We start from the raw sequence: 18,533 nt of genomic DNA, 5'->3' as shown, positions 1-18,533 counted from the left end.
TTAAAATAATGCTTTCACTAATTAGCAATATATTTGTGTGATATACACAAAAACTTCAAGAATTTCAAGCTGTTTTCTTTTTACGTTGTCATTATTTGGTAGTGTGTGTGGAATTTTGAGGTGAAAAAGGAATTTAATCCATTTTGGAATAAGGCTGTAACATGAAAAAATGTGGAACAAGTGAAGCACTGAGAATACTTTGTGTACTTCCTCCTTTGTCCCCATTATAATTACTGCTGCTGTTGGACACAGGGGAATCAAGCCTGATCGTTAGACATAACTAAGGCTCATAAAAATTATGAAAACTGAAATTATGTCTGTTTGTGCAAACACCGGTACAACGAGGCCCTGAATACATGTTAAAAAGTTATGATAAGCTTCTCTAGAACCTGGTATTGGCCTTGAACATGGTAGCGGAGCCCAGGTGTGTTTATTTAACAGGCTCTGACCTCTGCAGCTGTGAGCAAAGTTTAGTCTGGAAGAGCATGAGTTAAAAAAAAAAAAACCCTCAAAAAAACTGCACATGTAAGAAACGTACTTTCTTAACTCCGTGTAGACAAACAGAGGTAAACACTAACTTACACTACTGTGTGCATTTTGACTCCACTTTATAAGTTAAAGGTTATGTGTGATTTACCTACAGAAGTGTGGTATCTGCAGGTTTCCAAATCTGCTGTCAGTGATCACATATATTGAAACATTTTAGGGCCAATCTGTGTTAGCTGCTGAGAATCTGTTTTCTCAGAACAATACTGTGAGATATTTATCCTAAAAAAGTTAAGCTCAAGGACTTTAGATAATGGGATTTCAAATGGGCCCTCTGAAAACGATGCTAGAAAATCATCTAAAAACAGCCCTGCCTGTAGAAAAATAACCACAGTAGAGACTTGAAATTTTGCATAATTCCCGATAAGTGCAGCTTTTGTTTTTTCAGGCAAATCCAAGATTGTCAGACGGGAGGAATTCGATACACTGACATCGAATAACCCTGATCTAATTGTGTGAAACTAACTGATGCATTTATCAGTCACTTTCTTCATTTTTAATGATGTTCTGTATAAAATGAGTTTGAAAGAAAAGGAGGAAAGTTATCAGTGATTGCTGTAAACCAAGCAAGTGTCTAATTCTGATAAATATTTAAAGTTAAAAGAATACAAAAATACACATGTACCTACTGTAAGTCCTGATATCATTCAGTAAACCTTTAGTAAATTAATATTGGGTGATTTGTAAATTAAGTCTAAGAAAGTCAATGCTCCAAAGTGAGCTTAGTTGAAGAAAGAAATATGACCTTGCTGCACATCTTTGAATAGCACGGCAACAAATAGCAGTGAATATATTAGAGTGGAGACGGTAAACTGGCAAGACGGCAGACATCAGAGAAACATTCATGTAGATCGAAGCTGAACAGGCTTAGAGAACAACATGAATGGGTTTGCATCAGAAGGTCTCTGCCTCTTCGAATGGAGATCAAACCACATCTTTGTTGATATGTTCTGAGGCAGGGATCGCAAACATGAGGCCCGGTGTCCAAAATTTTGCACATTCATGTCTTACAATTTAAACCTAAGAAGTCATGTTGACACATTTCATTCATTTACTAGAGCAACATGTTTTTTTTATCATGTATAAACACTGAGACATGCTGTTTAAATTGTACTTTTTCTTATTTTAGGATACAGTATGTCAGGGATTAAATGTGGAGGACTTTCACTGGTCCGGTCCACTTAAGCAGTATGTAGCCCACGGTGTAAAATGAGTTTGACATCCCTGATCTGAGGTGTGAAAACTCATCATTATGCATAGAAGATCTTTATTTGTGAAAGAGTTAAATTATTAAAACATAAACATTTTGAAACCACTGAAAGTGTTTTCTGAGTTGTATGTGGTGCAGCGTCATTCACAAGGCCTACAACAAATACCGCCTTCATCCTAACATATATGTGGTTTTGCGTTTTCTTTAACTTTTGAAAATTCCTTGGCACAAATTTATAAGCTCCAACAGTCTGAGCAGTGCTAAGTTTTTAAATGTTATAATAAGTGTTTGTGAGAAATATTTATACAAAAAGACCTTTATTATCATCCCTCATTAACACCTCTAATCTAAGCTCACAGAAGTGAGTTCTGGGTAGATTAATTTGGCACCGAAAAAATTGCAACTGATGTCAGCAAACAAGAGCTACGCAAAGCCCAGAGAAGTAGTAAGGTTGGATTTCACAAGAGCTGGCAGGACTCCAGCACCACTGGCTGAAGAAATCTGTTTAGTATTTCGAAATATGCCTTTCCAAGAAAGATGGATTGTTTGTGAATACCAAGAAGCATAATGAATAAAACACATTTCTTAACCTGCTTGTCCTTGCTGCTTTCGAATAACTGGTGTTGTCTCACTCATCCCCATCTTTGTGTAGCAAAAAAAAGATAACAAAAACATGTCATTAAACAGGTTGCAGTTTTGAACAGCTGCTAAAATACTGCTATGGATATGCACTTACTGGCCACTTTGTTAGGTATACCTGCTCCGCTGCTTTTTAATGCATATCTGCTAAGCCTGCATTTAGACATGTAAACATGGTCAAGATGACCTGCTGAAGTTCAGACTGGGCATTGAAATGGGGGGAAAAGGTGACTGAAGTGACTTTGAACGTGGCATCGTTGTTGGTGCCAGACGGGTTGGTCTGAGTATTTCAGGAACTGCTGATCTGAAGGGATTTTCCCACTCAACCAAGAAATCTGCAGCAACTGCACGATGTTATCACCATGTTTGCACCATGTTTAACCTATACAGTGAAGAATTAAGGCAGTTTTTCAAAGGAAAAAAGGGGGTCCAAGTCACCACTAGCAAGGTGTACCTAATTAAGGTGCCAGTGAGTGTAACTGTCTTACTGCTTCATCATTTCGTTGCGTTAAGAAGCTGCAGTTTCTGCTTCTGCTGCTGCTTCTTTGTGCACTCTGAGCTTCATATAATAAAGTGATTTGAAGTGTGGATGAATGAGACTTAGTCATTTATTCTTTTCTTGAGTTTAATGCAGGTAACAAGAAATGCATCCATTAAATTGTGATAGTGCAAAAGATGTAGCACGTAGTGGTGTCTGGAAAAACAAGCAACATGCAACTAGCTTAAAATGGACACTGGGCTAGCTTGTTAGCTCAGAAATTTCTTAGACATGTGGATGGACAAATCTGAAAATGTCACTCACTCTTAAACTGAAAGCTTAACTATAAAGGATTTTACTAGCCAGTTTCCCAAACACGGATTAAACCTAAAAGACTAAAAGGAAAAAAAAAATCTGTGACAACTCTATTGAAAAAAGGTTTAGTCTAGGATGAGGCTTAATCCATTTTGGGGGAATTGAGCCGTGTATTTAACAAAGGCCTCAGTCATACAGCGAGCCCCCGGCAACCACTGGTTGCTAGTGAAAAATGTGTATTCCCTAACTGGCTGGCGGATGCTTGTTAGCTTCCAGCAACCACTCAACCAATCAAAAACCGTGAGTCAACTGCTTTCAACAACTTCTGTGTTCTTATTGTAACACCTCTACTAATGTTCTAGATAAGAATTAATAAATAGCTAAAGCTGCTAAACAGAAACAAGCAAACAAACTGAAAATAAACTGAATTAAAGGCAAAATGTCAAAAATAAATAAAAATAAAAACTAATCAGAAAAGAATTTTAGAGCGCTCAAGCACTCCCAAAACCATAGTAGCCCTGAAAATAATAGCAATAATAGTTTGGAAAATAATGCTAAAATGCTAACTTCTAATGCTAACCCAGAAAGAAGATGAAGAGGTAATCTAACGACACAAATCAGTGGTGCAGATTTAAAACAAGTCTTACCTGAAGCGTTAGCAGGCAAAAGTGCAAATTGTTGTGATGATGAAGGGTGATTAAAGTGACTTAATAAGTTTCTGCTTAAGCATATTTGCTGTTTAAATAGCGTCAAAAACACTGGCTGGCTAATTTTAACCTTCAGTGTTTGTTTACAGTATAGGACAGTTACAGATCCAGGTATGAACAAGTGAAAAGAATGTTACCTGTCCATGGCCAGCAGCAGCCCGTATTGATTTAGGATATCGGTATGACTTTATTGTTATAAATTCTGTTTCACTGTTACCTTTGCACAGAGAAGGAGAGAGGAAGACAGAGAGGGGGAGGACAGAGATTTCTGAGATAAATAATATTTGTGTTTTCTTGTTTTCAGTACAGCTGGTCTTCTACATGCATTAAGCACTAGGTTGTTATATATTATTTTAGAATCTTTACTCAAGTCATGGATTTTTTTATTTATCAGTTATTGTGCAGAAAAACTGCAAAAGAATGCAAATGTGCAAAGTTTAATAAAGTTAATCCAATTTTCTTACAAGCAAGCTGAAACTATAAACATACAGAGATTGTTACTAATGTATAGCACCTGCAGCAGTGTGGCAGTCGTCGAAGTAGTAACATTCGTTCAGCATGGGAAGCTGGTATAGAATATTTTAGTAAACCAGGAAAAAAAATTCTTTGCCTTAAATAACAGTGCCTCAGCAGAGGTTTAGATCTAGTTACGCCCCGGTGGGAGCGTACTGGTTTAATGGTGGTAGTGGGCTGGGCCTTCGTCAGCTGTGTGGTTCAGTGGACTGCCCTGAGAAACTTAACATTACCCACATGTCTCCTCCACAGCTCCACACCATGGCTCACACTCTCACCATGCTCCTCTTTGTGCTTCACATCCTCACTGCTTCGGTGCTGCAGTCGGCCTCAGAACCAGGTAGGATTTTGAATATTTATTTCAATAAATCAGCATGCATGTTTGTAAAGCTGTGGAAGACCTGATTCAGGTTTGAAAACACAGTCATTAAATGACATTAATTCGTGCCTTTGGTTGTGTTTTGCAACTCTACTGCTATGACATCTGGTGCCTTCTACTAGCCAGATTTTCAGATGCTGTTGAACTGTTTTGTGGGAATAAAAATTGAGGAACATCATAATAACTGGGGAACTATTACCAGAGATCAGGATGCTTTTAATGGTCACAGGAGACTTTGAGCCTAGTATAATGTAAAATACTAATAGTTGCATACTTACTGACTTGTTTTGGCTTTAAATGAAATGGGTTGCATAACACATTCACAGAGAGCCTCGGTGAGCAGAGAGCAGATTTCTAGTGAAGTGGCTTCCCAGGAATTCTGAACAGAGAGCACTCGGCTGTTGTTAAACAATGGGAAGCTGTTCAGTTCGTAGAGGCCTGGCTTTCTACCAAACACTCCGCAAATGGAAGTGGAAATGCTGTGTATGTGGACACATAGGCTGTGTTTTATCCACAGTGATAAACTATGTCTGTGCTGGTTATTTATGTCACACACGGACATCCGGTGCTTTGTCTTGTTACATAATGCTCAGTAAGTTAGCAGAGGTGTGGACAGAGAACATAATCTCCTGCTGTTTGCTATTATCCTCTTTGTGCTCAGTACCCTTTAGGTGGGATTTTACAAGGCCGCTGTGTTTTGACAGGAGTGTTTGCTGCTCTAGAAAAAAAAATGAGACTGAGGACAACTTGTTGATTGAAAACAGTGAAGTCACAAGTAAAAGAGTTCTTTTTAAAAACAGATTTGGCAACACGCTAGCCAGCTTGTAGTGACCTGTACATTTCTGACTCACTCCAGTGATCTCAAATGTTGTGGAGGGATTCTTATTGGTTTAGTGTCACCATGGTTAATGGCTGCTTGTCCAGTGGGAGGAATATCTACAGAACCAACATAAACTTCATGATCTAATTGTGTAATATGAGAATCTACACTGGAATTTTTTAGTGTAGACAAGATTTTCAGAATCAACATAAATTTAAAAAGGCTGAATCATCATCAAAATATAGCCAGAGGCCTTGAAATTGTATTTACACAAATGTACACTATATGGACAAAGGTACTGGGACCCTCTTTGTAGCTATAATAGCCACTAATTGGTGTTGTGCTTTGTGATGTAATGCTTGCGTGCAATTGCCCTGCCATAGAAACCCATTCCATGAAGCTTCCTCTGCACAGTTTCTGTGCTGATGTTATATCCATAGGAATTTCTAGCTCTGCAGTAGCTGACTCAGCAGATCATTGGCGATGTTTATGCACAGTGGTCCCTCGTTTATTGCGGGAGTTACGTTCTTAAAAATAACCCGCGATAAGTGAAATCCGCGAAATAGCCAGCTTTATTTTTTACAATTATTATAGATGTTTTAAGGCTGTAAAACTGCTCACTACACACTTTATACACATTTCTCAGACAGGCATGAACATTTTCACACTTTTCTTTCTTATTTAAACACTTTCAAAGTTCAGACCTGATGGTGCAAAACATTTCGTCGACATTGTTGTGTTTGTCGGGGAGAAAACGTGCAAACATACAGTACAGCGCTTCAGAGTCACACTGCTAGTGATCAAAGAATTATGTAAATTTGACAAGCTGAATGCATTCTGTACTGTACAGTAGGGCTGGGCCATATCATACCGTTCACGGTAATACCGGTATAATGTTGGGCAATGATAAGAAAATGAAATATCGCGATAGAATATGGGTAAAACGTGCATGCGTAGTGCCTTTGTTTTCATACGCACATGGCGGAAAAAGTATGGCAGCGGAATGAGAAGAAATGAGAATGAGAAGGGCGAAAGCGGATCGTTGAATGAAACGGATGAACCAGAATTAGTTTGTAAAAATGCTGCAACTTCAGTGGTGTGGAACTGGTTTAGCTTTCGTCCATCAGATACACAACAAAGCACTATTTTTGGTAGAGCATGCTAGCGGGCCGTTGTTATTACCGTGTTGTTTGGAAAATATGGCACACTTAAAATCAATCCTTTGATTTTTCTGAAAATCGACAGATTATAATCCCGTGTGCCTTATGTAGGAATTCTGGTTGTGTTTACTGACCTCGAAACGATTTTATGTGGTACACGGCGCTCGAAAATCTGTCAAATGTCTTAGTACGACTTTGCTAAGCTACGAACCTGCACCGCTTGATGGCTTGTACAATAGCAAAAGCGTACAATAGCATTACTGCTATTGTAGGCAGGAGCCTCGCGGAGTGATATGTACTGCGCTTCAACATAATATTACTGTATTGTGCGTGTATAACGTCTTTTTAAGTTTTGTGGATATTATACATGGTTATGCTGAGGATATGTCGGCCAATTTCCACTGGAAATGCATTTTGGTTAAACTGTCCGCAAGGAATTTGCATTTGCACTGTTAAATTTTTATATAACTTTAATGCACATAAAACAGCAGCTTGTTTAAGTGAAAACACATTGATTTTTTTTTTTTTTTGCACTAATAAAATGTGGCGTTGCAAAGTATTTTGTCTAGTGTCAATTATATTGTCCGTTATATCGTTATCGCAAATTTTGAAATGTATATCGTGATAAATAGTTTTGAAGGCGGGTCATCTACCAATCAGTTCAATCGCTGGCTGCTCCAGTCTCCAGACTGCATGCCTAAGTAACCTTTGGCCTAGATACTGAACCCCAAGTTGCTCTTCGATGTGTTCATTGGAGTATGACTGTGTGTAAAAGGCCTTAGGTGTAGAAAAAGTGCTTGTATGAATTAGGGCTGCCACAAACAATTATTTTGATAGTCGACTAGTCACAGATTATTTTTGCGATTAGTCGCCTAATCAGATCATGCATCCACTGGACGTAAAGCGTACAGCTTATAGCAGCAGCATGCGTCTGCTCTTATATAACTATCATTAGCTTACAGCTAAGCTTAATGAAATTTGTTTTTTTTAGTTTTAGTTTTTTTTTTTTTACTTTTAATTCCACTCACTGGTTAGATTTGGCACTGAAAACGACTGCTGAGTTTAGGTAAAATCTCCGTGGATAGGATTAGGAGAGGACTGGTTTGGATTTAAACACACCCTTTCACAACAATGGCCCTGTTTGTTGTGAAATAATGAGTTGGGAGGGACCAATTGGGCTCAATTAATCCTTAACATGGTGCATCAGGGCAAGATGCAAAAGGACAACTTGTGCCTTTTTTCATCTGCCATATCAGTAGTTTTGACAAAGGGGCACTAGTTGATGCCCTGGAGATGAGAAAGGACTGTAACATCTGAGGCAACCAGTGAGGCATAAAATACCACACTCAATCTGGCATTTCCGCTAGCATTTTGAAAATGAAACGGTTAAACATAAATGAAATAATTAAGAAATGTAACTGGCTTTCAAAGTAATGATGATGAAAGCAGAGGAAAACGTTAGAGGATTTTAAAGAGTTAAAAAATAGTGAACAATCAGTCGGCTTTAACAGTTTTGTTCTTGTTTCACAATAAAAGTCAACATTATCTGTTTCAAGTTTCAAGGTTGTTTTGTTTTTTTCACCTAAGGTAACAAAACTTTTACAATAGCTCTGTCACATCTTAAGGGGTGTTTATGCTCTTTCTTTCCTCCTTGCTTGTTCCATTTGGCCCCTTATATGATCATCTGGGTCAAGCTACGGCATTGGAACAAATAGTACATTTCTTTTGAGAGCACACATAGCCAAAAATAACTCCTCTCACTTTCCAGCTATACTGAAGCACCAGCTGTGGGAGGTACTACTTCTAGGAATTGAGTGGTCTATGTAGGGGTCAACAAGTGTTTTTCCTCTTTGCTACTAGAGCACCACAGGGGATATTACTTAGAAATCAGGACATTTGCCGTTGATAAAACAGCATTTCCTCTCTTAGGAGGTTATATTGTTGCTTTTTGGCATGAATAAACTGTTTTCCTGCCCATGATTTGCCCATAAAGCTTGTTGGGTCTCTAAAAGGCTGGAACTTTAATCACCGATAAGGGCTTCTTGGCTCTTAGCCAAGGAAGGAAATGGCTTTTCTAAATGTAGCGCGTAAGGCATTTCCCCCCTGAGAGTGCACTTATTGATGTCTGAGCATGTGAATCTCTAAATCACTGTTTTCGCTGTCTGCTCACAGGAAAGACATTAATGAAGGCTTCCCACCAATATGCTGAGCACAGGTTAACAGGTGCAATAAGGGGAAAAACATGAACTGATTAATTAGGTGGATTTGGTAAGTGTACGAGGCAGTCCGTCAAAAGGAAATTAATTTATCTGCTATTTCCCTTCAGAGCTAAAACATAACACATCTTATCAAAACAAATCACACAAGGGTGTTTTGTTTTACCCTGAAATAGGCTGCCAGGAGGCCTCTGAGAAATAAACATGCAGTAAACATGTTTACCCCGTAAGCTCGTGGTAGATCTGTAAGAGAAGCCCTGTAATGAGAACAAGCTGTAAGCTGATATTGCCATCTTGGAAACCGTCTGCGTGTTTTGTAGCTCTAATGATATCTGCTGCTCCAGAACTCCTGCTCACATGTTTACTTACACCACAAGTGAACTCTGCTTGGTGGCTGCTAAGCAAACACAGCAGCACTTTGATGCACAAGCACAAAAATGAAAACCCTTTGCAAGCCAGTCTAGTTTTTTTAATCACTTCTCTGCCTGCAAATGGCCCAACTACATAACATGTGTATAATACGCTGTGGCACAATACACTTTTTCCATTTTGTCTTCTTTTTCACTTTCACTCAGTACTTTAAATACAAGTGAAATGAACCCTGAAATCACAGAATTGTTGTTAGCAAAAGTGTTTCTAAAATAAAATTACTCTGCTTACCCTTTCATCGTATTATATTTAGTGCTGTCAGCGTTAATCTCGTTAAATCAGAATCAGAATACGTTATTAATCCCGAAGGAAATGACGTTAATGCCATACCCGCATTAACGTGGCAAATTTCCATTAGCCAGTTAGCGCGGATCGCCCCGTACGTGGGGCTGGACGGCGCTAACGGGTTAACAATCTAACTCGGTAACGGAGATTTGCCACGTTAATGCGGTTATGGCGTTAATGTCATTTTAACGAGATTAACGCTGACAGCACTAATTATATTATATTATATTATTTGGTTGCAACTTATCTTAAACTCAAACAAATAACAGTGCAACACCCCATTTGCTTTTTCCTTTTAAGACCATTTTAAGCAGGGAAGCTGTGCTTTTAGCAAATCAAATCATGATTATTTCACAGCAATGTTGTTACCATCGATTGAGTAATAATTTCACCTCTTATCATTTTATTGGGACATAATTAAAGTCGCATTCATTTGAAAGCACTTTATTGTTTTAGCTGGTGGAGCTAAATGAATTACGATTAATTTGCAACCTGCTGGGCATTCTGACTAATAACATGCCTTATTTAGAAGTTATTACATATCCACATAGTGTTACTGATTGACCAGAATGGTCAGCATACCTTCTGCCCATTGAAACAAGAGTATTATTTAACACTTTCCATGGCATCAGTAATCTCCTTTTTTAATTCGAATCATACAGAGACCATATTCAAACCTCTGTGTCATTGTTTTATGCAAACTATACTTCCCCAGTCACGTGCCTACATGTCCCTTGAGATCATAGATTATATATGAAGCTAGATAAGATCGATGGTGTCACTGTGGTGGTAGAAACACACTTCGAGTCAGAAACATTCGAGGAAAACTGTTTGAGGGTCAACACATGAGATGCAGATGGCTATTTTTGCATTTTGAATGAAATTACGCACTTTACAATATGACTTTGTGTATATCAAACTACAGTATATAACTCTTTCCAAGGTTAAGATTTTCTATGCCGGCACTACAGTCATGTGAAAAACCGTTTTCACACGACTCTGTGCAACCGAGTGAAAAACTAAGTACATCCTTGCTGCTTCCATTATTAACAAGCGTGACTAGCTTTTTGGGGGGGGAAAAAAAGAAGGCAAAAAAAAAAAAGAGGTTTTGACATGTTGCCGGTCTGGAGCATCCAGGTTCATTTTAGCACAATGCCAGAATTTTTTTTTTCCAGGAATGGATACCCAGCAATTCTACCCCAAGGTCATACTGTGTAATACTCAGAAAAACTGTAAAACCTCCCCCGAGCTAGATCCTAAAATCTGTAGGCCTCAGTTAGCATGTGAAATGCTTGACAGTACAATTAGAGAAAGACTGAACAAGTCCAGCTTGTTTGGAAGGGTTTCTTGGAAAAAAGAAAACTCTTCTTCTCTCTAAAAAGAACATGGCAGCATGGCTTAGATTTGCATCTGAACAAACCCAAAGGCATCTGGAACAATGTCCTGCCATAACACATGCAGATCACCAGACCTCATACCAACTATCAAGCATGGTGGTGGAGGGGTGGTGATTTGGGCATCTTGCAGTCATTGAGTCGACCATGAAGTCCTTTGTATTCAAAAATATTGTGTCCGAGTGCAAAAGTGTTTCAGTGATCCAAAGTACATCAGCAAATCTGCAAGTTACTCATTTATACAAAAGGATCTTCAACCCCCCCCCCCCCCCCCCCCCCACCCCCGGAGACAGACACACACAGACACACACACACACAATTTCTGTCAATGATTAACATTACAAGGAGATCAAAGTTGAATTTCACTTGAAGTGCAATTGCATCAGAAAGTTCTTATTTGTTGATTTTTTTTTTCCTTTAAAAAGAGGAAAAACAAATATCTGCATTGCTCTGCCTACCGTCAGTGGGGCCCTGCCTACAGTTTAAGAGTAATTAATAATAATTAATATGAAGTAATGTTCTTGAACGCTCACATTCAAGCGCATACCAACTCAAAGAAATGTTCCATGTTTTCATTTATCACTAAACTGAGCTACAGGAATCCACCACATAGCTGAGTGTCAAATTAATTATTCTCTTAATCCTGACACAGTTCTAAGGAGGAGCAGGGGATCGAATACACAGGTTATTCTAACCCATGACGGCTTTTTCTCTGAAGCAGGCCAAAGCTATTCATCTGCTGCCTCTCAGATGTGAAGGAGTCATCTCATTGTCACACTTCTATCTCATGTTTTATCCTCTCGGACATGTTGATGTAGTCAGCTGCCTGCAGCTACTGCTGTGTTTACCTAACAGCCTGTTTTTTAAAAAAAAAAAAAAGCTCTCAGCTTTCTATTTAAAAGGACACCTACTTGACATTTCACAAACATATCCCCATTCTCCCATGCAGACTGCTGTCCATACACGCCCTATTTAGCCAAAGCAAGTCACGTTTAACCACCCAAGTCAACAAAATACACAAAATAGATAGCCCCAACATACAAGATGTACTTTGCGGTGTCTCCCAGCACAGACTCAAGATTCCAGGAGACGGGCGGTTAATTCTAGGAGCTGGACAAGGCTGTAGAAGGTCCTTAACCCATCAGCAGGATGGTATCTGCTCCTTTGTGGACGGAGGACCAGGATAAGAACTGCCAGAGCTACAAAATGACCTTCAGCAGTCTGCTGTTGTGAATGTCTCTACATGCATAAAGGACACGGGGTCCATACAGACTACAGAATACAATTTTCATTTGCAATGAAATTTCAGCAAAATGGATTAACCTGCTGTGTATTCTTTTCATTTCTATCAAACAATGTAGCGCCCTTTCAAATCTAACACATTGCCCAGTCCATATCAGTGTAGATATCCAGTGTTCCTTTGGATTTTTTGACCAGTGTACAATAAAATAAAATTCAGGAAAATAATAAAAAACCAACATATAGTGTAAAAGGACATGATGGACACACAAAATTTAACTGTTTTTAAGATGAGATAATACCGGCTTTTATTTGGTTTTCACTTGGAGGGAAAAAAGCCCAAAAAATCACTCTTCCCATCAGCGCTGCTGATTTGTTCTGTGAAAGTCAGGAAAAATCAGCTGAAGCGCCAACATCCTTAATTATAAGTTTTGTGCATATATGGATTAAAAAGTGCCTTTTTATTTGGCAAAACTAATTTCCTTGTTTTGGGTTTTTTTTTTTAAATTCCCACATCCCTGATTTGATATCAAATATTATTAAAAAAGATGAACCCAAAAGCGGAGAGGCGGGCTGTTAGAGATCATGCATGCAGATCTCTAACAGCAAGAGTCCAAAACAAAGACAAAATAGAATCCAAAACTAAACTAGGAACGCTTGGAAGTAAACAGGTGGAGGACCACAAAAATGAGGATTGGATGCCTTTATACGGAGACACATAAGGGCTAACAAAAAACAGCTGAGAATGATCAGAAAAGGGCAAGGGTAGGAAGTAAAAGTGCACACAGTTTCTAAAGGAAGTGCACACAGTTTCTAAAGGAAGCAAACAGAAAAGAATACAAACATTTACCAAGTGCGACAAGAAAACATACTGAACATGTCTACACAAGAAGACAGGGGCAAGGAAACACTAAAAGACGAAGACAAACTGGGAACTAACTAAACAAAAACTCCGTAAAGACATCAGTAAATAAAGATAACACCTGAAGACTCAAACGACAAAGGTAGAAAAACAAGACACCATAAAGACTGGATAGGGAAGCTCAGAAAATAAACATGTCAAAACTTCTAAACAAAAGGCACTAAATTAAAACTGCTCTACAAACAGTAAACTAGACACACAGAGAATCCAAACCTAAAAATAACCAAACAAAATGCAGGGACTACGGTCCCTGTGGAGATGATACACAAATCACAAACAATATGAACAAAACTGAAAACCTTTCATTTAAAAAAAGGAACAAAGTGTAAACCAGGAGCTCCCAAAATTGTAGCGCCAGTTAACAGCATTTAGTTTTAAGGTGAAATCTCTATAATATTGGAGAAAACCAAAACCGTTGCCGATCTTGCTCTGAGCTGCACAGTGGTGGAGTCTCAGGGAGGGGCAGCCATCTGGTGCGACTAGTTGGAAAGCGAGGGGAAGGTGCGAAGTTTAGCAGAGAGAGATGACAAACAGCACACAAAGGAAACATTTGGCCTGTTAGAGGCTTCATTAAACACACACCGGGAACACAAAGCTCCGGAAGCCGAAACATCTGCAGGAAGGAACAAGAACAAAGCAAGTGGGACTTCATGGGGGAAAAGACACAAGGTTAATGGTTTATCATCATTATGAAAATATGATGATAAACAAGGACAGAGGGGAATAGGGGTGAGGTGCCCAGCACAAAATCACAGGAGGTCCTCCAGATTTGTAGTTTAAAGCCCAATCTGAAAAGTAGAGAGGGTACCTGCCTCCTGAACCTAAACTGGGAGTTTAGCTGATAGCTGAAGACTTCGTCTCCCGTTCCTCTTTTAGAAACTCTAGGAACCACAAGCAAGCCAGCGGTCTGAGAGAGAATTGCTCCATTGGGATAATATGATACTATGAGGTCTTTGAGATACGATCAGGTCTGATCCTTAAGAACTTGGTATGTGAGGAGGACTTTCATGTCAAATCTGGATTTAGCAGGCAGCCAATGATGATATGGAAGAAATGTGATCTCTTTCCTAGTCTCTGTTAGGGCTTTCGCTGCAGGATTCTGGATAACAATACAATTACAATACAATACAATTTTATTTATATAGCCCATTTAAAAACCAGATATATGCCAAAGTGCTTCACAGAAACCAATTAAGAGCAATAATAAATACAAGTAAATAAAATAATAAAATGAAATAAATAAAAATAAAATATACTGACAGGTGGGAGACATAACTAACCAATGATACAGCAGGTAGGCACAAGCCGAAAGGCTGAAGGTTAAATCATAAAAACATTAATAAAAGCAAAAAAAGATAAGTTACAGTACACTTAAAAATGCAGGGTCTAGGAGGCAGGGAAGGCAAGGCTAAATAAATACGTTTTTAATCGAGATTTAAAAAATCGAATTTAATCAGATGCGTTAGGTAGTTTAAATCTGATCTATCCGAAAGGTCCTTTTCTGTTACGATGGGTACCCACTCTTCCTCCATTGCCCCTGTTACCTCTGGTGTCCCCCAGGGGTCTGTGCTAGGTTCTATGCTGTTCTTTTTATACTTGTTACCCTTGGGCCAAATCTTTGCTAAATACAAATTTTTTTTTTAAATTAACTGAAAAATTTCCCCGATAAGTTGGGAATGAACAATCTTCTCTAGGATTTTAGACAGAAACAGGAGTTTGGAAATAAGTCTAAAGTCAGCGAGATCTTTCTGATCGAGGCAGCTCTTTTTGAGTATAGTTTGCACTACAGCATGTTTAAAAGCAGCCGGAACACAGCCCAATAATAATGACAGGCTTATTAGTGATAAAATACGGGGCCCGATAACGTTAAACCCATCTTTAATAATGCGAGATAGGTGGAAGTCAAGAACAGCGTTTGAGGGTTTTAGGTGATCAATTATACCCTTAAGAGTAGGGAGCGAAACTGGATGAAACTGATTGAGGTTAGTGGAGCATCGTAAAGCTGGGGCCTGACTCATCACAGGGGGGTGCAAGACTCTTAGAGATAAGATTCTGCCTGCAAAATGATTTAAACATTCTTCACAAAGAGCTAAGGAAGACGATCTAGGCATTTCAGGACAGGGATTAATCAATGAGTTAAAAGTTTTAAATAAAAAATGTGGATTGTGACTGTTATTTGTAATGACAGCCCACAGGAAAGCCACTTTAGCCAACTTAACAGATTTCTGAAATTCTGGCGGGTCCTGCGAAGGATATCAAAAAACACCTGGACCTTATCTTTTTTCCACCGTCTTTCAGCTTGGCTGCAAACGTGTCGTAGAGCACGTAAAGAGTCATTTAACCATGGCTGAGAGCAGCTTCCACACCATTTTACCTTTATAGGGGCCACAACGTCAAGTAAAGAGGAGCATGTATTCATTTAAACAGTAACGTATTGTGAAGGTTCAGACAGACTTAGTGGATTTTTAGTTAAAGCTAAATACAGCAGATAATACTGAAAGTTTCTGGTGTCCCGTGCGACACCTATTTTGTGTCATCTTTGCACTGAAAGTTAGTTTAAGGCCTTGGTGTTCACTCTCAGGGCTCGTCATAGTAGATCTAAGGAGCTTGGAAAGAAGGTGACTGGACTTAGAACTGAGGAAGCTTCTTGGATGAGAGGTGAAACTTCAGGAAACTTAAAGAAGTCCACTAACCTTCTTTCCTTAGACTACCATGACCTGGATGACTGAGAACCGGCACACACATTCTTGTGTTTTAATATTTGTCTTTTTATTTGTTATTTGCTGTTGGGAAGTACTTTGAAATCCCCAGAAAGGTTCTATATAATATATATATGCTAAATATATGTGTCTAAACGTTTGCATAACTATAAATTGTGAATGTGAACATATACACAGCATTTTGATATGAGTTCAGCATTTGCAGTAAATTGAAAAATAACATGTTTGTGCTTTAGGGTTAAAAAAAACCCTGCTAATCGTTTCCACATAGTTTTGGAAACTGCCCACATTCAATCAAATTGCCAAGCCAAGTCCAAATCAGTTTTTATGACTACCACAAGAAAAGTCCCACGCGTATCTTGCAGAGTGCAGTAGATATTTGGCGTCATCAGTATTGTTTAAACAAATGTTTAAAGTGGTGTTATGTTACTGTGTTGCAGAAAGCATTGAATAAAGGGGCAAAATGACCTTATGGTTGAACGTGTTGAGCATGCACATCAGTGCTTGAAAAGAACAAGAAGCAGTGCTAAATTACTAACTATGCACTGAATATTATGCACCACTTAAACTTTGGTTTCTGAATTAAATATGTTTTTCTTCATTCTGTACAGAAAAGACCAGTTAAACCACATTATGCTCACATTTTTCACCTTTGCATTGATCACAGTTCACACAGACAGGATCTGGGACAGAGTATCGTAAGTCTGTGAAGGTTCTCAGTTGTATCGTATCGTAAGGAAACTGCAGAAATGTGCTCTCTGCACACGTGTTTCGAGTTTATTCAGGCAGTAAAACAGATTCCTGGAGGTTCTTTCTGTGTAACTGTGTTTCTAGGTAAAGCAAAAGCAAATAGCTTGTTCCGTGAGCGTCGTGGCACTGAACTCTCCAGCTGCTGCTTTCTCTTAAAGAGCAATAAAATGACTTCCAGGAAACTGCTGATACTCGCCTTGTGGCTGCGCTCCTCAGTGGAGTTAGATTACCATTATTAGCTTGTCACTGAAGTGTATCTTTGCAATCCTCAAAAGCAACAAGATTTTATAACACTTGCAACAAGGAAAAGAAAAGAGAAGTAGATATTTGCTGTATTAAAGATAATTATGCGTAATCTTCCCCTCTGTTCCTCTCTCCCTGTTTCCTTCAGTTCTCTCTGAGAGACGTCCACACCTCACTGGCTGTGCTTCCCCAGACATGATGACTTTCCGTTGCAGATGGAATGTTGGCCCTTTCCAGAATCTCTCTGATCTCAGAGCTCTCCGCTTATTCTACTTTATAAATGTGTAAGAGGAAAATATCTCTCATCACTACCAGAGTGCTTTTTTGGGAAAGATTAGGAAGGGGAAAAAAGAAGAAAAACATGGGTCATAGGTGCCTGTTTTGTACAGGCATTCGCACATCTGCAGGTTCTTAAGCACAGCTTTAAAGAGTTTCTACACATATGTAGTGTGAGGAAAACGCCAGTTGTTTGCAGCCTTTGAAATGATTTTAAAGTATTAGAATAGAAGTATTTTTAGCCTGTTAAGTGAGCAAAAACACAATAGAAACACTTTATGTGTAGATAAACCATCATTTAGCTGCTTAGGTCAATCAGGGCCACTGGGTTTATACCTCCAATGCGTAAAATTTAAACTTATGGTGCAGACATTCACTCTGTTGACAAAGCAAAGTCCAGCTTATATTGTAACGTTTAACACGCCTAACTTCGGGCAGTTTACGCTTTATTGCCTTAAATACTCTTTTTAAGTACACACGTTTTCACACAGGCAAAGTAAATTTTCTAATTGTCAGCAAATGCAATAAAAAGATAAAAGAGGAATAATGAAAATCCCAGTTCCAATCCAGCTCCAGACTGTCACCAGGCCGACCTGCACTACCTTCATGACCCATGAATCCTTTGGCTGTATTTTATGTGTTATCAGCTGTTGCTTGATTGTGAAACTAGGAAAAACTAGATAAATTGCTTTAATTTTACATACATGTCATACTTGATGAGTTCATATAATACAGTTGTTTATTCCTCAAAACTCAAACAGAATATTTAAAAGATTAGTTAATCATACTGCCTCTTTTCATTATTATCTATAATTCCCCTCAGAACAAAATGCCATTTATTAGCAGGGTAGGTCATAATCTTATCTGCAGATTACCATGAAATCGCATTTCATGCATACATGGGAACAACCCTTTGTTCGTGACCTTGCACTGCTCATGGATTTCTTACTGTAACTGACTAATGCGCTGATCCTGTCCCCCACCATTCAGACCCCCTCATCTGTCTTCTAAAAATTGGAGTGAATGTCCTCACTACAGCAACGAGACGCCAAACGAGTGCTTTTTCGATCAGAACCACACCTCGATCTGGACATATTACAACGTCCAGCTCCGTTCCAGGGATCAGACCATCCTCTATGATGAGAAGGGTTTCTTTGTTAATGACATTGGTGAGTTCACTGCCTCTTTACACACACTGAAATTATTATGTTAGAAAAGACTAATAAAAAGATACAGTTGTAAAGTTTTCGCATGTTACACTGTCACCACTTTTAACTGTCACAGCATCACAA

At 38.8% G+C, this 18,533-nt stretch overlaps 1 protein-coding gene across 2 annotated transcripts in view; it reads left to right on the top strand.

The window, feature by feature from the left end:
- Window positions 1-18,533, top strand: part of ghrb (growth hormone receptor b) — a 33,783-nt gene that overhangs the window by 9,769 nt on the left and 5,481 nt on the right. For both annotated transcript variants that reach the window (XM_082538325.1, XM_082538326.1), the window contains exons 2-4: window positions 4,661-4,748; window positions 17,114-17,249; window positions 18,232-18,410. In XM_082538325.1, the coding sequence (XP_082394451.1) occupies window positions 4,670-4,748; window positions 17,114-17,249; window positions 18,232-18,410 (394 nt within the window). In that variant the 5' untranslated portion in view covers window positions 4,661-4,669. The remainder of the gene's footprint in view (window positions 1-4,660; window positions 4,749-17,113; window positions 17,250-18,231; window positions 18,411-18,533) is intronic.

Source organism: Aulonocara stuartgranti (assembly GCF_965226115.1).
Source record: "Aulonocara stuartgranti genome assembly, chromosome: 7".
NCBI lineage: Eukaryota > Metazoa > Chordata > Actinopteri > Cichliformes > Cichlidae > Aulonocara > Aulonocara stuartgranti.
Note: the sequence above shows the minus strand (reverse complement) of the source record. Positions and strands in the feature narration are given on the sequence as shown.